General features: G+C 55.8%; 1 protein-coding gene across 5 annotated transcripts in view; it reads left to right on the top strand.

Moving 5' to 3' along the window:
* The window catches only part of SORCS2 (sortilin related VPS10 domain containing receptor 2), a 424,965-nt gene that overhangs the window by 159,793 nt on the left and 244,030 nt on the right, over window positions 1-21,142 (top strand). For 4 of the 5 annotated variants that reach the window (XM_032333741.1, XM_032333742.1, XM_032333744.1 and 1 more), the window contains exon 2: window positions 8,958-9,025. In XM_032333741.1, coding sequence (XP_032189632.1) covers window positions 8,958-9,025 — 68 coding nt within the window. Of the gene's footprint in view, window positions 1-986; window positions 989-8,957; window positions 9,026-21,142 lie in introns of all 5 variants that reach the window. The other variant, XM_032333743.1, reaches the window with a different exon arrangement.

Raw genomic sequence — 21,142 nt, 5'->3', positions numbered from 1 at the left:
CTTGGGTGACACATCTCTGCGGACATCTGTACTTCAGCTGCCCGGGCGACAAGGGTCCCACCAGTGTGGGCACTGCAGGGACCAGGAGAATGTCCCTGAAACTACCCTGTGGACACGGCATCTTACTGGCTTCTCCCAGGGAGAAAGGGCTGCGTGGGCAGGGTCATGGGTTCAAGGCCGTGGCTCCTGTGAGATGTTCTTTCTTGCTTTTGTCCTCTTTCAGTTCTTATATCCCTGCCTGTTTCTGGTCCCCACGTTCTGGGGATACCCCAGGCAGGGCCTCTAGGTCATGTGGAGGGAGCCCACCGTGTGTGTGACGGGCCTGGGTCTCAGTCCACGGGGATGGCTGGGGAGTGGGCTTGAGTGTGGCCACAGGCCCAGCCTTGTCTCCTGGACTCTCTGTGAGACTTGTCTGAGGTCCCCGAGGGGTGAGGGGGTCGGGGGAGGGGTGAGGCTTTGCTTTGTTTTCTATTCTTTGTATCTGGGTGAACTGCATCTCACATTTCTCTTTCTTATAACATTTTTTTTTTTTTTTTTTAAGTAGCAGCAAGGAGTCACAGAGATAGTGTGGACAGCTGGGTGTGACCTCCCTACCTTGTGGCCAGACCCACAGGACCCTGGCGCAGAGCCCCACATGGAACACGTTCCGTTTGGGCTAAAGCTGGCATTCTTGTCTGGGACACCCCATGCCTGCCTTGTTGGGCCACATCCTTTATGAACGTTCTTCCTTTTTCCTGGAAGGGACAGGTTCCATCATCCTCCTACTCCAGACCCTTGTCAGAGACCCCCTGCCATCTCCCCAGGCCACCAGAGCGTTGTCCTGGGACCCCCTCATTGTCTTATCAAGAGACTCTGCGGCGAGGGACCTTTCTAGAGTGGCCTCACACCTTCTGCTTTTCCAGAGAGTGCTAGACTGGACCCTCCCAGACCTTCCCAGACCCTGCCCTGCTCCCGGGGTGGCAGCCTTTCCCTCTTGCCTTTCCCAGGCGTGGTGGGAGGCAGAGAGGAGGTCGTATGGACACCACGAGCAAGAAGGAGGCCCTACTCTGGACTTGCCGGGCAGCCCTGGACCTCTGTTTCTGCACCTGGGTGGCTATAGGGCCCTTTAGCCCAAGTGGAACTTTCTCTCTCTGAGAGTCAGGGGGTGGGGGGCTGCATCAGAGGGAGGGCCCTGTCAAGTGGCAGGAGCTAGGTTCTCTGCTCCGTGGAAGATTCTGGAGGGAGATGCCTCATGCTAGCAATGGCTTAGCAAGTAGGCCCACTTGGGATCGAGAACCTCAGGGAACTCCTGGGGCCTGGGGGATCCCACCAGCCAAGAGAATCTCGGAGACTTCATGAAGTAGACGGAGAGGGGGTGAAGCTCCTGAGGTGCGTGGCAGGTGTGGCTGAGAGCTAGCCAATGGCCTGAGCCAGCAGCCCTTGGTGTCTACAGGGAGATGGTGGGCTTGACCAAGGTCTGGTCCTCGGAGAATCAGCATGTGCCCCACGGCTTTCTGAGCCCAGCCGCTCCCTGTCTTTCCCCGAGGGGTCTTGGGCAGAGAGAAATAGGATTCCTCTCCCTGGTAGATAAATGCAAAAGCAGCTCACTTAAATGGACCAGATTGCTTCATCGAGGAGGGCTCTTGGGTTGGAATTGTGCAGAGCTGAGCCCTGCTGTCTTCCTGGGGTATGGAGTATGGGCCAACCCTGCCTGCTGGTTGGGGGGAAGATGTGCATGGTGGGTCCACGGGAAGCCCCTCCTCTCTCATTTAGGCTGGGGAGAGGTCCACAGGGTGCTGTTCTAGAAAAAGCCACAGTTTTGGCCTCAGACCAGCCTGACTCCAGCTCTGCCGTCTCTCGAGCATACCCTTGGGGTCACCCCCCCAGCCCCTTCCACACCTCCACTTCTAATCCAGGCGGTGGGAATGATGGTGCCCATCTGTGGGGCTGTTGGAGACATAAAGGATGGGAATGTGTGTTTCCCCTCTCTCTTGCTGCGTCGTATCTGTGAGCAGTGGGACAAGGCCCCTTTGCTTGCCCGGGGCAGGGTCCAACACCCTTCCCCCACCGGGGCTTACAGCCAGGTCTGGTCAGGGTGACCCTGCCTGAGTGCAGTACCTGGCCCAGTACCTTCTGTGTCCCTTCACAGCCCAGCCACCCCCCAGCTCAGAATCAGGTTTCTCAAATGACTTTTCTGGGAGAAAGAGAAAATGGACATTTATGGAGTGCCGACTGAGTACGTTCATCAGGGTCTAGTCTTCACCCTTCCATGGGTGCCAGTCCCCCGGCATAAAAATGAGCATCTTTATCAGGTTTTGAGGACAGGAGGGAGAAGGACTCCTCAATGTGAGGGCTGGGGAACGTCAGCCTTAGCTACCAGGGGGACAGCATGCTGGGGTATGTGTATGTGTGACCCCAGTACGTGCACACGTGCCTGAGGTGTGAACACACAGTAAGTGACTCAGCCCAGGGCTCAGTGTCAGCAGCCGTAATGGGTCTCTGGTGAGAACCTACCCTCCTTTCCGTGTCTCCTCTGTCACCCAAGAGTAGGTTTGCTCCCGTCCAGCCCTGATCCCATCAGTTTTTCAGTTGAGATAACACTCGAGTGACCTAAAATTCACCAATTTAACTCTTTCCAAGTGGGCCATGATCCCGTGGTTTTTACATCTACCGTGTGTTAACAGTTAACAGTGGCTCTCTTCACTGAGTGGGCATGCTGGAGGCCTGTCCATGCCATCCACAGGCCTTCCTTCCTCCTCCCTACGGTTACGAGGTGCTCCCGAGGGTGGCCGGGCTGCGGGCCATCTATGCCGGCCCGTTTCCAGTCTCTCCCGATTACGGTGTCGCAGGAAATGACTTTGGACATCCATCATTCCATATGCACAAGGACATCTGCAGAGTAGCGCCCTGGGGCGGGGCGGGGGTCATTGCCAGGCCACAGCGTCCATGGGCTGCAGTTTTGTGAGCTGTGAGGTGTTGGTTTCACCATGAGTGTGTCTTACACACCCACCAGCAGCCTGTCAAAGGTGCTGGCCTCTTGCGGCTCCTTTGCGAGCTGGCTCTCTCTGCCCCGGACCAGCATCCTTCCGAGTACAGGTAGAGGGTGACACCAGGGCCCAGGCCAGCCGGCAAGCTGCCGTCTCACACATGCCCTGGCCCGGCTGGAGCCCCCAGACCCGGGGAGCCTCCGGGAGGGCCTGCTGGCACTGGGAGACCATCCTGATGTCTGTCACCTTCCATCATCTTCCCTCCCTGCCAGCTGTAGACCAGCCTCCTCCACCAGCATGGGCTGTTGGGGTCAATGAAAGCAGCTGCCACCATCTGCCACCAGAGGCGCCCTCCTGCTGGGGCCAAGGAGCACCGCCGCCGCCCCCCCCCCCCCCCCAAGCTCATCATTTTTTGGAACAGGTGCTGAGGTGCTGGGGCTGGATCGGGCCTCCACAAAGGCACCCCCAGGAGGGTGTCTTAGCTCACAGCTTGGGACAGAAAGCATCCCTTTGTGTGTGCGAGGATCCCCAGGAATGGGTGGCCTTCCACCTTTCTGTGTGGCAACGTGTGTTTACAGACCGCAGAACACACCTTGGCATGCTCTCCTGGGCATCCTGGAAGCCTGAGTGTGGAGGGAAGGTCCTCATCCATGGGCCCAGGGGACCCAGCTGCTCCTTCTCTGTGGCTCCCCCTGCTGGCCATAGTGAGCGATGAGACTGTTTGTTGAATGAATACTAGAAGTCACCATAAGACATCTTATTCTCTGCCTTCTTTTTTGACCTCCCTTTTCTCAACACTGGTTGCCTCATTTATTCTTTGTGTTCCCACATCAAACGCTAGCTGTATGATCTAGGGGCTCTTGTTTTATGTCTCTGTTCTCAGTGTGTTCACCTGTGTAATGGGCACAGTCGGTGCATGGGGGAAGACACTAGCCTCCTTCCCATCCTCAGCATCTCTCCTGTGGGGCTCAGTGAACCATGGGGCAGAGAGCCAGGGTGGGCTTCTGCAGGTGTCCCTGGTCTGGACCCCTCCCCTGTCTGGGCTTCTGGTGGGGGTGAGCAGATGGGGACTCAGGCCCCTTTTTTGCATACAGAGATATGTCAGTGTGGTTTCTTAAACATTAAGGTTAAAACACAGATTCTGAGTCAGCAGGTCGGGGGTGGGGCTCCATTCGGGTTCTGCATTTCTGGGAGCTCTGGGAAAGTGTGCATGCCTGGGCACTGTGAGCAGCGAGGACCTCGCCTGACATGGGCCGGCCCTGTCCCAATTGGCAGGGGCAGGGCCAGGGGCAGGGGAAGACTCATCAGTGTGCAGGGGGCCCTTCTGGGCCCTGAATTTTCCTTTTCTGATGGGAAGTCCATTCTCAGAGTTCACAGTTGAGCCTGAATTCTTGCTGCTGTGTGAGTGCGTTTGTGTGTGTGTCTGTGTGCAGTGGGATTATTGATGGACAGCTGAACTAAACCAGAGTATCTGTTACTTTTCTTGGATTATTCTTGAGCCTGTAGAAGGCGCAGGGCTCAGTGATCCACCCACACGAAGGGCTTGCATCTCCACTCAAGACTGCACAGCCAAATGAGGCCTGGCTGTGTGCTGGCCATGGGCAGGGGCCCCATGTTTCATGGGCGGCCACAGCAGGGCCCTTGGTCAGTGCTGCTGTGGGAGCTCCCTCCGCAGGATACAGAAACAGCTGATGTGGACATGTGCCCTTGGCCATACAGGGGGAGGGGGCCTGGGCCCCGGGATACCTGTGCTCTGATTTCTGGTGGAAGCCCACGTGGATGGATGTCACCCTCCCAGCAGCCTTGTGACAACTTACTGAGTCTGCTCGGATGTGCAGCTAAGGAAACTGAGGCTCGGAGGGCCAGGCTTGTCCCCATGCACCGCACCCTCCTTGTTTGTTGGATTCTGCTGGAGACATGGGTGCAGCCATGCCTGGGGCACCTGACGAAGGTGAACGCTGTTTGCAGGTGCAGATGCTTCTTATTGTGCCATTGGGCTCTGCAGCCCTGGGCCCCGGTGCTCCCTACTGTGAGCCAGCCTCCTCTACAACCTGCAGATCTGCTCACATTCCTTATGGGTCCCCTGCTGGCGGGCGACTCTGCTGGTTCCTCCAGCTGCAGGGCTGTTTCCGGAAGCCCCTTGCCGGGGCTCTGAGGGACAGACCTGCTGCCTTGTTTCTAAGTGCATTGTATAGGCTCCTTGAAGAGCCTGAGGAGTGAAGGGTGTGTCGCTGAGGGTCATGGGGACAGTGACTCATCATCTGGGTCTGGAATTGGCCCCATGACCTGCAGAAAGTCTCTGCATGAGTTAGGGTTTCTTTTCCTTTTTGGGGGGAGAGCCCTGGGCTGCTGCTCAGTAGAGGAGCAGGCTGGCGAGGCCCATGGCTCCCGCCTGTGGAAGCTATTCCTGGGCCCCGAATGGGGCTCTTGGGGGACCAGGCCTGCCCCTGCTGAGCACACTTCCGTCCTCTGAATCTGTTTCTCCATTTCCCAAGGCAGGCATTGGATGAAGCCATCCCAGGTCACCCTGGGCTCGGTGTTCAATCTGATGCCTCCTGCAGCCTCCTACTTGGGCCCATCCTGCTGCTTCCCTGACTGGGAGATGAGATCCAGCAGGCTTGGGTAGAATGGGGTGTCCGCAGACTCTCTCTCCAGCTCTACAAGGGGCTGGAGGGGGATTCAGACTGGGGAACATCAGGCCTGGCTGTGCTATTCCCAGGGTCCAATGCATAGTGAAAACATAGGGCCCTTTGTTCAAACATTTTTAAGAATTTTAAGATGGGGACATCATTAAACCAAGTGTGGGCCCTGGGGGGCTGCTTGGGTCGCACACCAGCCCGCTGGTCCTGGCTGCCTGGGACACTCTGGTTGGGGACACCTCATGTATGCTGTCCCTGGGAAGGGGGTGGGTTCCCCCCACCAGGATTCATGGGATCCCTCCTCTGAGGGCTGGAAGGCATCACTGTGGACAAGCGGGGGCCGCAAGAACGGGGCAAGTTCTGGACCCTCGGGTGGTGTTTGCTGGTGTCAGAAGGAGATGGAGGGGCTCTGGAGGGAGCCCCCGACAGCAGGGGTTAGTGGGGTCAGCTGGGGTTGGCTGTGGCCTCTGCCTGACAGATTCTGTCTCCGCCCTGGATCTGCTTCTAGAAAGGGATATTCATTCATTCATTCATTCATTCAATGGAAACTCTTGCTCTGTGCTAAGCTCTGCGAATTCGGGTGGAATGAAATGGATCATGTCCTCCCTGCCCCGGATGGAACCCACAGCCCAGCAGCCTCAAGGACAAGCCGGCCTGGGAAGTCCACAGAGCCCGGCTTCTCTTCCTGGGGTCACAAGTTGGCTGGACCCAGGGGATAGGACATCTGTCAGGAGCAGCCCCCCTGCCATGATCCCATGACACCTCCTGGGCCTGGGGAACTGGCAGTGCAGGGGGCGGGGGGAGACTCAGGGGAGGACCTGGGACCCGAGGGGCCCGCCCTCCCCCTGCAGGGACTGTTCTCCAATCCCGGTCTCCTCCTTGGGCTTTCCTGGCTGTCTAGAAGGAGTCACGGAGGCCAGTGGTGGGCTCTGGCCGCCTCAGGGATAGGAGGAGACCATTGGCCACAGCTGGGAGCTAGAAGCCCCAACTCCTGTTCCAGACTTTTCTCCCACCAGGTCAAAGCACCCAGAGCTCCGGGGATAGGCCAGCCACTGGAAAATAGTTCCAGGATATTTCACTTCCAAAGCTGTTCATGGAGGAACCCCCCCACCCCATCCCTCAAGGGCAGGCCATACTTTTTAGTTTTTTGTAACAACTTTCAAACAGTAATGAAAACACGGGGTCCTTGTTCAAACCCATGTGAGAATTTCAGGATGGCATCCGTGCCCAGATGGCAGAGACCCAGCCTCACACCAAGTGCGGAAGACACACCCTCTGGGCTCCCAGGCTGGCCCAGGTGCTTACCGGCTATGCGCGCAGGGCTTACCCTCCCTCTGCTTTGGCTCCTTCGTCAGTCGGTGGGGGATGATGAGGGGCCTGTGGGTCCTGGGTGGAAACAGGCCTTAGTCATGTTAGCAGGAGGCATACCCAGTGCTGGGACCTGAGGCAAGACACAGTCCCCTTCCCCAAAGGGCTCATGATCATGTGGTAGGAACTGGCCTGGGGAGGGTACCAGAAGGGAGAGCGCAGTGTCTGGGAACTGTGGGGGGCACTGAACCAGGGGAGGGGTCCAGGAGCCTTCTGGGAGGTGCTGTCCCTTAGACTGAGGTCTGAGAGTCTTGTAGGAATTAGCCAAGGAATTCGGAGTGGCGGTAGGGAGAGGGTCCAGAAGGCCTGCTAGGGTTGGTACTGGGAATATGAAGGGGCTGGGCCTAAGTGGAGAGCCCCACCCAGAAGGGGGTGGGAGGGGCACTAGCCCTGCCTGGAAAGGGACCCCAGAGGAGGACTAGTCCCAGCAGCAGAAACAAGGAGCTCAGCCTGCAGAAGGGCTGAAGTGCCATGTTAGGGGGTGAGCTCCCTGCCCCTCCAAGTGTGTGGGCAAGGCTGAAATGGCTGGGGCTTGATAAGGATGTTGGCTTGAGGATTTCACCCTGGAGGCGCTGCATTAAACAGACTTTGAGGTCCCTTCCAACTGTCACGCTCCAGCTCCTCGAAATCCCCTCTGGGAACAGCGAGACTATGAAATATAAATCAATAGGTTAAAAATACGCTTGTCTCCTGCACGTCCAGGCCCTGTCACTCTGCCTGTCTCCCTCGGTCTTCAGAGGATTCCTGCATGGCTCTGGCAGCCTGAGAGCCCGGCAGGAGAAAATCGCTTTGTTCCTGAGCAAGGCAGGGCTGATCGTGTCTCTGTGGATGGGGCCTTGAGTTGGTTTTTGATCATTGCTGCCTCTAGGATGCACACTATCCCGTTGCGGCCGGCGTCCCCTCCTCATGCCTTCCCTGCTTTCATCGCCAGGGAGAGGACGATCAGGCAGACCATGTCGGGGGGCAGCTGTGCCCCCAAACCTGAAAGCTGAGGAGGTGCTGCTGGCAGGAAACCAAACTCAGGGATGACCGGTGTGGTGACCCCAGATTAGCTGGGGTAATGGCTCTGCTGGGGGGTGGGTGTTCCCGTTACCTCCTGGGGTTCCCATGGCAACGGGAGTGTTAGGAGCAGCTAATAGGGACTGACAGCGAGTGAAATGAAATTTGATGTATGGGAAAATGCATTGGCCAGTGAAATAATTGGGGAGAAGGCGCTTTCTCCTGCCGGGCAAGGCCAGTTCTCACTTCCTTTCTGTTGTTCTGTGAGAACTTTCTGGTGCTCTTAGACGCAGGTGTTTTTATCAGAACGAACAGTCGTTTTTTCTCAGGGGTGTGAGATGGCACATGCTCTGTCACACAGGGCCCTGTGTGTGTGTGATGAGTTGTTCGGCCTCCGTCGCATGAGTGTGTGTGTCCTCGACCGTGTGTAGCCCACCGCCGGCCCGCTCGGCTGTTCTTGGGCCTTCCACAGTCTGTCGCTGGCTCTGCCATCAGCCAGTGCTCACCAGGGAGTGGGGTAGGGTGGGGGAGGGGGGTAACCACAGCCTGCCAGTCTGGGGCCTCCTCTTGTCCTGGGTGCAGCCCCGGCGGGCGTTCTTGGCTGATCTCCAAGTCCCCATCTTTGGAACCCTTGTCAGATGGGTTCTGTGCCCAGCCTGGGCCACAACCTCAGTGTCCCTTTGGCCCCAGTTTGAGAAGGTCCAAGGCTGGGTTTGAGTGTTTCCTGGCAGCTACCGGGTGGACCTCGCAGGACTGGGATGTTCCCAAGGTCACTGTGAAGGGTAGGGTGAGGTTTCAGAACCTAGACTCAAGGCGCTTTGCTGCAGGGCAGCTGGAGCCCCCCAGAGAGCCTGCCAGGAGGGTCCAGGCAACTGATGTTCAACACAACACCCCAAATCCTGGGCAGTGGTGGGGGGGGGTGTCATCTCATCCCTCTTCGTTCAGAACCGTGAAGCCCACTGACTTCTCTCTGTTGCCACCACAGGTGATCTTGATCCTGACGAAGTATTACCATGCAGACATGGGGAAGGTTCTGGAAAGTTCTCTGTGGCGGTAAGTCACCCCTCCTTATGCACCTGCGTGTCTCCCTGGGCTGAGGGCCGAGACCCCCCCATGCCCAGCAGGAGCAGCCCTGTGAGTTGATGGTCTCCCAACTTTCCTTTTGGCTGCACAATGTGCGTAGGGGACATGGAAGGCAATTGAGGGTGTCCCCCGTGGGCCCACACAGCCCTGGAAAAGAGAGAGCCCTGTAGAAAGTGTCTTCGCTGGCTTTTCTTTCCGTGTGTCCTCCCCCCACTTCCTTTTCTGCTTGCCGGGGGAAGATGGTTTGCATTGTGAATTCAGGTCAGTGCACAAATGCCCTCTGCCCGTGCCCTGGACTTCAGATATAGCTCTAGGAGTCCACCAAATATGCGATTCCTCTCATTGTTCAGACGTGTTTCTTTCTCTCTGGCTTAGCTGAAGAGCTTGGTGAATAAATGGGGGGGGGTCTCTCTTTCTACGTGAGATGTGAATTCAGCCCAAGAATGTCAAGCAGCCATTCTGATGTTTTAAATGAGGTGGGAGAGAAGGAGGTTTTGAGAAATCATGTCGGTTACTCTTGTCTTCGATGTTTACACCCGCTCACCCAGACAGCAGGGAGAGAGGCTCCAGTGTCTCGCGCCGTCCTTGCAAAGCTTTTCTCGGGCAAGGATCCTGTTTCCTGCGAGCGCCGACCGTCGCTCCCATGTTCCCTGGGTGTTGAGCCGTTTTGGTTTTCAAGATGTGTTTCTCAAGGAACAATTAATTCATTTTGAACAACACCCAGACCTGCTCATCAGGAGTCCCGTGTGTATGTGTGTGTGTGTGTGTGTGTGTGTGTGTCTGTGTCTGTGTCTGTGTCTGTGTCTGTGTTTGGGATTGGGGGGCCTCGAGCTGATTTATTTTTTGGTTTTTGGCTTTGCTTCTAGGGCAGGAGCATGATGGTTGATTCCGTTGGCTCTCGTTGGGGGATTCCTATGAGCCTTTGGGAAGGTGTTGAAATGGCACCTCGAGCTGGGTCCTTTCCCTGTTGTATGAGGATGGTGTCACCTGGGGGCCAGCTGGTGTGGTCAGTGGTGGTCCTGATGGCGCCGGGTCTGGGGAGTAAGCCGCACGTGCCACCCTGGGTTTTTCTTACCCCTCTCCTGGCAGCCCTTTGAGGGTTTGTGCTCTGGAACTGGTTTCAGGGTTAGGCCCCCTGGGGAAGGGCTGGCCCATGGAGGCTGTCCCCCTCACTGGGAGGATGGTCCAAGAATGGGTGCCTGGGTTATGCAGAGAACAGGGGCACCTGAGTCTTCTCTTCCCCCAAGCGAAATTCTGTAGTCCCCTTGTCGGCCCCGCGTGCCGCATGCCTGCTGAGTTCTAAAGTGGGGGACTTCGCCTTCCTCAGCACCCCCCAACCGTCCAAAGCCCGGGGGTCCTTTGCTCTCGGCAGCATCTCCATGGGCTGCACACGGAGGAGACGGAGGTGTTGTAGATGTTGTTTTGACAGTGAACAGCCCTCCTCGGTGTAATCTGTGCCCACAGGACAGAGTTGCCCATCCTTGTGGGGGACACGGTGGGGACAGTGGCTTTGGGCCAGCCCTGGGGTGTGGGGACTGGGCCTTCTTGCTTATGGACTCCAGATTCAGATTCTTCAGATGCGGGTAGAAAAGCCGAGAGAGAGGACAACCACCTACCTTGGGGCCGCTGGGACGGCGGGGTGGGGGTCCCTCTGCTCCACCCCGAGCCTCAGGTCCTGACCTATCCCTGCCTGGAAGACTGTGCATGCCCAGGCCCAGCAAGCTGACCCAACCCAAAACGTCCCTAGAAAGGTACACGGTCTCGATGGAGGTTTTCTCCAGAGCAAATCAACAGACTTTAATGCTCTGTGTTCTCATCATTGTACACAGACATTTCTTCTCCTTTATTAAAAATACATGCAAAGGAATTAGTCATGTCGGAAGCAACCCCCTTCCCTGTTCAGCGCCATTCCTTCCTCTGTTTATCTTTCTCACGCGGTCGTGTTTATGTAGTCAGACCTGGAATAATGTCTCGCGTTCTTCACGCATCTGTTTCCAGCTCGTCCCTGTTGGCCTGTGGCCGCAGCAGGGCACTCCAGAGCCTCGAACTCATGCTGGAATGGGTTCCTTCTGACGCTAGCCACGGCACCGCCATAAAGCACGTAGACATGTGGTTTTCCTCCTCCTCCTTTGGGTCCTGATGTTTTAAACGAGGTGGGAGAGAAGGAGGTTTTGAGAAATCATGTTGGTTACCCTTGTCTTCGATGTTTATACCCGTTCACCTCCTTTAGGAGGCTTTACTTCCTGAAGTGGTATCCCGGAGCAATTAGCAGCAGGAAGACCACTCTCCCTCGGACCAGCCTGCCCAGCAATTGCCTGAGGTTCAGTCTGTGAGAAGGTCCTGGGGCCGCTGGAACAAAGGATGGAAGTGACAGGAATTCATTCTCCCCCTGCCCTGGAGGTGTGGGCAGGACCGGGCTACCCCTGAGGCTCCAGAACAGGGTCTTTCCCCTCTTCCAGCTCCTGGAGCTGAGCGGACTCCAGGCCACGTCCCCATGGCCTCTCCTCTGTGTGTCTGTCCTCTGTGTGTGCCTTACGATGACACTTACCATTGGATTTAGGACCAGCCCAGGTGATCGGGGTGATCTCATCTCACAAGCTCTAGCTTAATCACATCCATAACTAACCCTTTTCCAAAGGAGGCTGTGTACCATCTCTGGAGGTCAGCCGTGGACATGTGGGTTTGGCTCCACCGTTCAGCTCCCGGCATGGTCATGTCCCCTCTGGCCACACCACCCAGATCTGACTTCCTGAATGGCTCTTGCCCTTGCCCCTGGTTCTCCATTCTTAGCCATGCTCCCTTTCCACTGTTCCATGTGTGGTGGGGCCCTGTAGCCCTTCCCAGCTCCTCCCCTTTCCCCCTGCTACCTGTCCCAGCCTCTGCCCTTGCAGGGCTCCAGGGATGTGAGAAGCACACATGCCCACAGTCTGGTCCTATTCACTCGTCCCCAGTGGCTTCCCAAGACTGACACTGGGGCAGCCCAGCTCTCCTTGTCCTGGCACAAGGGATTCAATGCAGGGTTGGAAGCTACAGTGGCGGGTGTAGAACGTTGGCGCTCATGGTCCCGCAGAAAGATGAAATGGCTTGTATCCATTCCGGCGTAGAGCCATGACGGTTTCAAGGGAAAGAGAAATAGCATTTGGAACACAGAACTAAGAACAGCATGGTGTGTAAAGGCTCCTGTGCTCCCATTCCCTGCCTGCAGGAGAATGTTGCTGGGTCCGTCTCCTGGTTTGGGGCTGTTCCTCCAGATACATAGGGCAGCCAATGCGACCTGAGGGGGTTTCCAGGACACTGGGCAGGCAGTTGGAAGACTGAGACCATTCCTGGACAAACAGAAGAAGGGGTAGCCCTGAAACAGTGGAGGCCAAGTCCACAGCCGCCCGGGGCCCGCAGCCTGGAGCAGACGTTTGCGACACCCTCCACTCCCTGGCAGCTATTTGGGGTCACTTGGCTGGTGGGGGCTAGTGGGTGATAGGCGGGAACAGTCTGGGTGAAGCCACGGAAGCTGAGAACTGAGCCTGGGCTAGCCTGGTACTGGGTCCCTCACTGTCATAGGTGTTAATTTTTTTTTTCTTGCCTGGGATTTCTATCTCTTCGAAAAACACACTCTTATAGATTCCGATCAAGCCCAGCTCTCTCTTCCCATCCCCCACACCCCGCCATCGCCCACCCAGAAGAAACCACCTTCTTGAAACTGGCGGGGACCGTCCCTGAGTGCGCATTCTCGGTGAACGAAACGCGTGAGCATCAGTCCACCATCGATGGGTTCTACTGTTCAGCGTGTTTAAAGAATTGATAAAAATGACATCATGGTGCCTTTCGAAATCTGATTTATATTCCCAACTCGGTTTTGGTAATTTCTCCGTGCAGCACGCGTTAGCTGGCTGATGTCTGCGTCCCCCTGCTGGGGGAGTGTGAGGATTCCCCCCGCCCCCAATTTTGTTATTCCCATCAGGGCTGCCATGAGTGTCCCCACATGCGTCTCCAGCTTCCTTCTCCGCTCCCTGCCCGTCTGTCTGCCGAGGGATGCCCACTCCACGTCTCCACAACCATCAGGCTTCGTGTGTCTGCACTAGGGTGGGTGTGAGGGTGTATCTCATCTTTGTGATTTCGCATTTTTGTTTTTTTCTCATCTTTGTGACTCTTCATGAGCCTGGACGTAATTTCTCTGTATATAGTGACTTGTCAAGGTTCCTCCCCTCGGATTCACGTGCTTGGGTCACCCATCTTAACATTTTCTTAAATGGGGGCTTAACATTTTCTTAAACCCTGCCTCTCTGCCGTGAAGAGCCCAGATGCTCTCCAGGACCCTTGATTCTAAGGCTCCCAGCAGGCGCTGTTCATTCTCTCCCAATGGCTTCTTTTTAAAAGGATTTTATTTATTTTTGGGGGGAGGGAGAGAGAGAGAACAGGTTAGAGGGAGGGGCAGAAGGAGAGGGAGACTCCACTGAGCACAGAGCCCGTCTTGGGGCTCCATCCCAGGACCCCAGGATCATGACCTGAGCAGAAGGCAGACGCTTCATCAACAGAGCCCCCCAGGCGCATTTCTTTCCAGATAGCTTATCAGAGTGATGCCTCTTAGAAGTGTTTTTTTCTTTGCCACATTATTTTGTGCACGATTCTTAGAAGAGTCAATCTCTGGGCGATAAGGGCGCCTAACAAGTCACCCTGAGCTCAGTGGTGTGAATCACATTCTTACCCTCACGCCCCTGGGTGGACTGGCTTGGCCCCTGGGTGGACTGGCTTGGCTTCCTTGCACTGGGCGTGGATAGGCAGCTCTGCTTCAGGCCTCAAGCTGATGGGCATGGCCTGCTCCCCCTGTGTTTGTTCTGGGACCAGGCTGACAGGAGAGAGGTCGTGAGGACATGTTCTTACCCTGCGCCACACGGCCTCTCAAGAACCCTGCACCCACGGCCTCTCAATCCCATGAGCACGTTCATGGCTTCTGCTTACCTCCCATCTGCTAGAATTCTGTCCACCAAAGCAACTCGCGGGGTTCATCCCAACCGCAGTGGGGAGGGGAGCGGAGCAATGTTTGCTGAGCGACAGTTGCATATATCACATTGGTCATAGGGGTTTGGTAAAAATACACATTTTGTGGTCCTCTAAGTTTGGGAAAACTTCTTGGGTTGAAAATCAACCAGGTTTCTCTGCCTCAGGACTTTGGGCATCTCTGACATGCCAGTGCCCCTCGGACGTCTCCTGGGGGGACTTGGGAGGCGTTTCTCCATCTCATCCGAGACCGCGCTCTTTCATTTTGATTTTATTTAAATGTTACTTCATTTTAAATTTAAATTAAATCAGATTAATTTCAATTCCATTTTATTTATGCATTTTAATGTGTATGTATTACTGTATTTTTGTTCGCTGAGCATTTCCTGGGACCGGGTTTCCTCGGCACCGACTTTGGGAAGCTCTCTTTCATGGATTTTGCATTCTAGTGGAGTTGGCATTTGAGGTGTTGAGATCACTTCTCTTCTTGTAGGATGTTATCGCGTTGTTACCCAACCCTGCTTAAAATCCGAGTGGGTTCTGCGGTCCTATCCTGTCTCCCTGGATAGAATTTGAGCATTCTGTGTTGGGAACACAGGGACTGGGGTGCTTGAGGCATTGAGCCCCAGTCCTCTGAGGACCTCTCCACGTGCACTGATACAAAGCAGCCTTCCAGCAGACATGCATGACAGTGGGGGTGGGGACGTCCACGTGGCTCAATGTCCCAGGGTGAGGTGGACAGAGACGGGGTGCGCCCTTCCCAAGCCAATGGCAGTCCCTCAGGGGCCCCGAGCTTCAGTGTGAACAGGGACGCATTGGGCCGATGGAGTCCCTCTTGGAAGGTGGGGCAGCCTTAGACTTCAAGGAGCTTCACCCCGAGGCTAACTTGGGCTCTGCTGCTGCGTGGTTTGTGCCCTGCACGCATAGCGCTTCCATTTGGGCTCTGAGACCTCCCTGCCTCGCCGCATCGTCTCCTGTCTCCCCTGAGCTGGAGATGGCAACGTGAGGACAGCAGCTAATGCGTGGACGCCTGGCACTTAGTAGGTGTCCTCCCTCCCCCACCAGCCTCTCCCGGCGAGGGCTTCGGCATCACTGTGGAGGCCTGAGCTTGATTTAATCAAGACCCAGAGCAGACAGGGATCAGGATAGGCGCTGAGTTAAAAGCTTTCAGGGGTTGAATCTATTCAGTAAATAATTCAATTTGAATCAACAGTTTGATGAGGTCAGGCTCTGAGGCCTTGAGGTACCTGTAGAATATTCTAGAACAAGAATCGGGGTGGCCGGAAGGTCACAGGACATTTGAGGAAGTCCCTCGGCATCCCCATCCCCGAGCCTCTTCTTCCTCCCTCTGTACTCACTCAGGTCCTGGCTCCCCCGGTTTCACGACCCTCCCAGGACTCCTCCCAGCCGGTGGTGACTATCTTCCTGTCTGCTGCCCTCTCCTCCCCCAGCCTCTTCCCCCTGCTTCCTTCACCTCTCTCCACCATCCATCTCCTCATCCGTTCGTCCCCCTTCTGTCCATCTATCCTTCATCCATGACCTGTCCATCTCCTGCATGTTCATCCCCCGTCCACTCACCAACCCCCCACACCCACTCATCCATCCATCCATCCATCCATCCATCCATCCATCCATCCACCCTGTATCCCTCTCCTGTCCACCCACCACACCCTAGGCATCCGGGCATCCATCTACCTACGCATCCCTCTCTCCATCCATCTGTCCTCTATCTGCCCTCATGCATCCCCTGTCCACCCCCCACCCCCCATCCCCCCACCTTCCATCCCCCATGTATCCATCCTCTATCCCCCAACCCCCCCATCCTTGCATCCAGCCATCCAGGCTCTGGGTTGGAGTAAGGCATGGTGAGGCAGCCCCAAGACGCCCAGTTTAGTAGCGGGCACAGATGAGCAAGCGATGCAGGTCGATGGCATACACTCTGCACCACGATGAACCTGAGAGGACCGGGGAAGCGCTAGATGCCTGCACTCAGTTCGGTAGAGCGGGTGGTGGTCAAGGAGGACTTTCTGGAGGAAGGTCCCGTCCTCTGGCACCACTACAGTGTCCCTGCCCTTCCAGGGCAGCGCTCTTTGTACGGTGCCTCCCGCATGGGTATACTCGTCCCCTGCAGCCCCCGTTACCACCCCTCACCCCATACCCGCCGCCGCCGGTTTCAGCCCTGGTGCAGCACACCTCATGCCCCACGCTCCAGCAAACCTTTGGCGACCTGAGCCTGCATTAGGGAGTACAGCTGCTGGCCCCGGCAGGTGAGAGGAACATTCTAGTCCTCTCCAGCCTGGTCAAGCCTGAGCCCAGCTTCCTGGGGGTGGGGGGGTGGGGTCTGCCCTTGGGGAAGCCACATGCCATCTGGGCTCACCCCTCATCTTTCCTGTGGTTTTCTCCCTCCTGCTCTCGTTGTGTCCTGCTCCTATGACCCCATTCCTGCAGGCTGGAAAGGCCAGCCCCAGGGTCTGGAAGACTGCACACAGGATCCCACCTCCTTTGGGAGGACCCTGCAGCACCTAGCAATGGCAAGGAGGCCCGTTGCAGCGATGATGGCTGCTAGCCGGCTGCGAAGGCCATCCTGTCCCTCTGTGGGCTGAGCCCACAGCACAGCCTCCCAATCCCTAGGATCCTCCGAGAGAAATGGGGGATAGGGCTCAGTGGGGAGGGGCAGCCTGTGAATTTGGGGTCGTGATCTGATTCTTGGGCCTGCATTTAGCCGAGGGCTGTCTCTTCGGTGCTCAGTACACTTGCAGATTTTCGTCTAGAGCACTTCCCCAGCTCCCTCTTTGAAGGGCCCCCCTGGGGACAGCCTCCTTAAGAACTCTGCCCTGCGTCCCTGGCCCTGTCCCAGCTGTGTGCAGATGTCCCCTCCCCAGCTGGGCCAGCCACCTCCCCTGGGATCTCCCAACCCTCTCCCACAGCCCGCTGCTCACCTCCTCCTGGGATCAGGGTTTCTGTGTTCTCCACTCTGTAGAACAGACTCAGGCCCCTGGGGTTTACTGAGCAGGATCAGCATCTGAGAAACACGGCCGCCCGTGGTAGTCACTTCACGTTCCCTTAACTGGGGGCTGCGTGCCGCCATCCACCCCCTGAAAGATGTTCTCGAGGGGCACCTGGGAGGCTCAGTTGGTGAAGCACCTGCCTTCGACTCAGGTCATGATCCCAGGATCCTGGGATTGAGCTCCATGTGGGGCTCTTTGCTCAGTGGGGAGCCTGCTTCTCCCTCTTCCTCTACCCCTCTCCCCTGCTTATGCTCTCTCTCACTCTCAAATAAATAAAGTCTTTTTAAAAAAAAGAAAAATGGGTGCCTGGGTGGCTCAGTGGGTTAAGCCGCTGCCTTTGGCTCAGGTCATGATCTCAGGGTCCTGAGATCGAGTCCCGCATTGGGCTCTCTGCTCAGCAGGGAGCCTGTTTCCTCCTCTCTCTCCCTGCCTGCCTCTCTGCCTACTTGTGATCTCTGTCTGTCAAATAAATAAATAAAATCTTTAAAAAAATAAAAATGTTCTTGATAAGGATATTGCTAAACTCTTCTCCAGAAAATTCTCCCTAAAAAAAAACTTATTTCAAAAAAATTATAATCTATGATTATCGTAGAGATTTTGGAAACTGTAACATAGATGGGGCATAAAAACTACCCCGCAGTAACCCACCTTAGGAGATTACAGCCGTTACTATTTCAGACAAATGTTCTCACTAGTCCTTTTCAGATGCAAATAGATACGTGTTTTATACATTTTCGATACCAGTTTTATGTTATATCTTAAAACATTTTCCTATGCGCCTGCATGTTTTCAGAATACCGTTTTTACTGGCTGTATTCTACACTCTCGGCAGAAGGAGACATTATTTATTTAACCAAATTCTTGTTTTCGGACATCGGCGTCATTGTCAGTTTCCAGCCGCGTAAGGACATAAGTTGGGCTCTGGGGAGCAGCCCGCCCACACGTTGTCCCCATGTCTCTGAGGACTTTTGTAGGGTAAACGCTTGAGCACAGGCTTCCTTCTGTGTCTGTTGGGTCATGGGGTGTTGGGATCCTCGTGTACGTCTTGGAAGCATCGGGGCCCGGTGGGAAGCTGGGGAGAAATCAGAGCCCCATTTAGGGAGGAGGAGATGAGATAGACGCCATGAGAGCCTCTTCCTGTCCCGGCACAAACGCTCCTCCAGCTGAGGAAAGCCGAGGTGGCCAGGCCCGGGAGCGCTGTCCTGTGCACCCCACAAATGGATGGAGGCCTTTGACCTTGACTGACTGGCCAGAGCCCCATCACTCCCTTGGTGCTTCTTGAGGCCCTGAAATGTGTCAGGCACTGTCCTAGGTGTCAGAGACTCAGAGTGAATGGAACACAGGTGTCTGCCCACCCCCACCACCATGGGACATCACCGAGCTGGGGGAGAACAGGGGATCCAGGGTGAACACCTCCCCATCCCGTCTGTGAAGCCCTGTGAGGCCTGACCGAGCCTGAGGAGCTGTGACGTCCCAACTTACTGGACATGTGGGACAGCATACCCTAAAAGGAACCTTAGAAATGGGTTCTGAAGGATGAATAGAAGTTCACCTGGTAGGGAAGGGGAGGTGAAGCAGGGGACGGGAATCAAGGCAGCAGGAGAGGCAGGCAGTGGCGCAGAGGCTGGGGATGCCCAGAGTTGTGGGGAGCCCCCTAAAACTGGCCAGGATGGCGCACCTCATATGTTTATTTTCTTTTGCTGCTGTAACAAATTATCACACACCCAATGGCTTAAAACAACCCAGGTTCATTACCACGTAGTTTCAGAGGGCACAAGTGTGATGTGATATGGGTCCCACTGGCTAGAACCAAGTGTTCCCTTTCTGAGACATTAGTGGAGAATCTTTACCATGGCCTTCTGCAGCCGCTCGAGGCTACCTGCATGCCTTGTTCATGGCCCTTCTCCACCCTCAGTGCCCAGCATGACCTCTCTCTGGCCCCTCTTTTACTTCCCGTCTTTCTCTGACCATAGTTTGGGCAGGTCCTCCCTTCTAGGAGCTGTGTGATTAGATCAGGCTCACTGGGAGAATCCAAGAAGATGGCCCCATCTCCAAGTTCTCCACTTGTAAAAATTTCTCTTGGTGCCAGCACACTGTCATGCCTTGGGATTATTGGCTGTGAATGAGACACCAGCCTTTTTTTTTTTTTTTTTGACAACACAAGCCTTTTTAGGGAGGAAGGGACTGATGGGAGGGGGGTGGGCAAACAGCTGCTGTGAAGGAACCCGCAGGAGAGGACAACTGGTCATTTCAGAGGAGGTGGTATCTGAACTGGGCTTTGAAGGATGAATAGGAGTTTTCTAGGTGGACAGGCAGAGGAAAAGCGTTCCAGATAGAGGAAACATTGCCTATGGAAACATGGAGGCATGAGCCAGCTTGGTGGGAGGAATCTTAGGAAGCTGGGAGGGGCTGGTCAGAGGATGATGGGAGACAAGGTTGGGGGGCCTGTGAGGGTTGGACCCAGGAGCCCTGTATGCACGAACGAGATGACCAAACTCTGCCCTATAGGTGGTGGGGAGCTAGGCATGGGGTTGTGGATTGGATTGAGCACACAGCTGCAATATTGGGGGGGACAGTGGGGGGCAATCGCATGGTTTAGGGAGACCCACCAAGTGGAATATAGAGAGGGGGAGACCATGGGACCACAAAGCCTCATCCCTCCTCGCCCCTCTAGGACCCGGTGGAGTGCAGAGCCCCAGTTCCTGGGAGGGAGGAGTTGGGGGTGGGCGCAGAGTGCCATTCTTTCCCTCACTTGCCTCCCGCACCCCTTCCTCCTCCCGCCCCACCCCTGCCTTACCCTGCAGTCTACAGAAGAAGAGAGCTGGATTCCCTGCCCTTTACGTTAAAATCACACTCTGCCCTGGAGATTTATTGCATTTTAATAAAACTCCCTGAGTGGGAAACATATGAAAACACTATCTTTGTTTTCTATTATGTAATAAACCTCGCTTGAGTGTGCTTTGAAGGATGGAGCCATAAATCTGTTTACAGGGTGAGCAGCATCCAGGGGACGTGCTGGTGGCCGAGTGGCTTCTCGGGGGCCCCCCGTTGTTAGCCTGTGCCGGGGACAGTGAGTCTGTTTCTTGGAGCCCTGGTTTCCCCATCCACAAAGAGGGAGCTGCGGGGTCGAGCATAGTACTCTTGGTGTAATTTGCTAAACCTGAGGGTAGAAGATTTAGCTGTTTTTATTTTGCTGTGAACGTTATTTTGTTGGGAGGTAAATGCTAATATTTGGGGGAAGTATGGACACCCTGATTCTGCATGTCCCAGCTCTGCCATTCATTAAGGAACATGGGCAAGTCACTCGCTGTGTCTGAACCTGTTTGCCCACCTGTGAAATGGGTCTGTTTGCTCCCTGAGCTCTGCTAATGAGGGTGGCAGTTACTGGGGGGCGCCCGGCAGGGGACCTGCTCTTCCCTGGGCCTGACCCCTGTCCTCTGTTACAACTCCCCACGTCTGTTCCCTGCGGTTCCCGTCGTCACTGATGGCGGCCCTGGAGGATTCAGGGAAGGAAGGCCACCTTCCTGTTCGATGGGACCCGAGCTGGAGGGTGGCCCCTGAGCCAGGTTTGGGGAAAGAGGGGTCCGCAGAGGAGAGCACTGGGGAGAGAGTCCTCTCGAGGGCGTGGGTGGTCATCGCATCCTGATGGCAGGGAACATACAGGATTAAGTAAGTGGGTGGGGGAGGGGATCCTGGAGAAGCTGAGTTTCAGGATTGGTGTCACATAAGCAGACTTGCACTGGTGCCATCAGCTGGGACCCTTACCGATCTGAAATATTGTGACTCCTCTCCTGCCCCCTCTCTCTCCTGTCCCCTCTTCCCTCTTGTCCCCTCCATCTCTCTTGTCCCCTCCCTCCCTCCGTACTGTCCCCTCCCTACCATCCTGTCCCCTCCTCCCTCCCCCACTTTCCTCCCTCTCTTCAGCAAGTTTCTCTGAGCCCCGAGCCCATTCTGGATACCCTCCTTGACTCCAGGAAGTCAGAACTGAATGAGAGCGACTCATGGCCCCTGCCCTCATGGGGCTCCTGTGCTTCTGGCCTTCCTCTCTTCTCCTGGACATAGTGTGACAGGTGGCTGAGAGCAC

This window comes from Mustela erminea, chromosome 2 (genome assembly GCF_009829155.1).
Source record: "Mustela erminea isolate mMusErm1 chromosome 2, mMusErm1.Pri, whole genome shotgun sequence".
In the NCBI taxonomy this organism is placed as follows: Eukaryota; Metazoa; Chordata; class Mammalia; order Carnivora; family Mustelidae; genus Mustela; species Mustela erminea.
The sequence above is the reverse complement of the archived record's forward strand: the minus strand, read 5'-3'. Positions and strand labels throughout refer to the sequence as shown.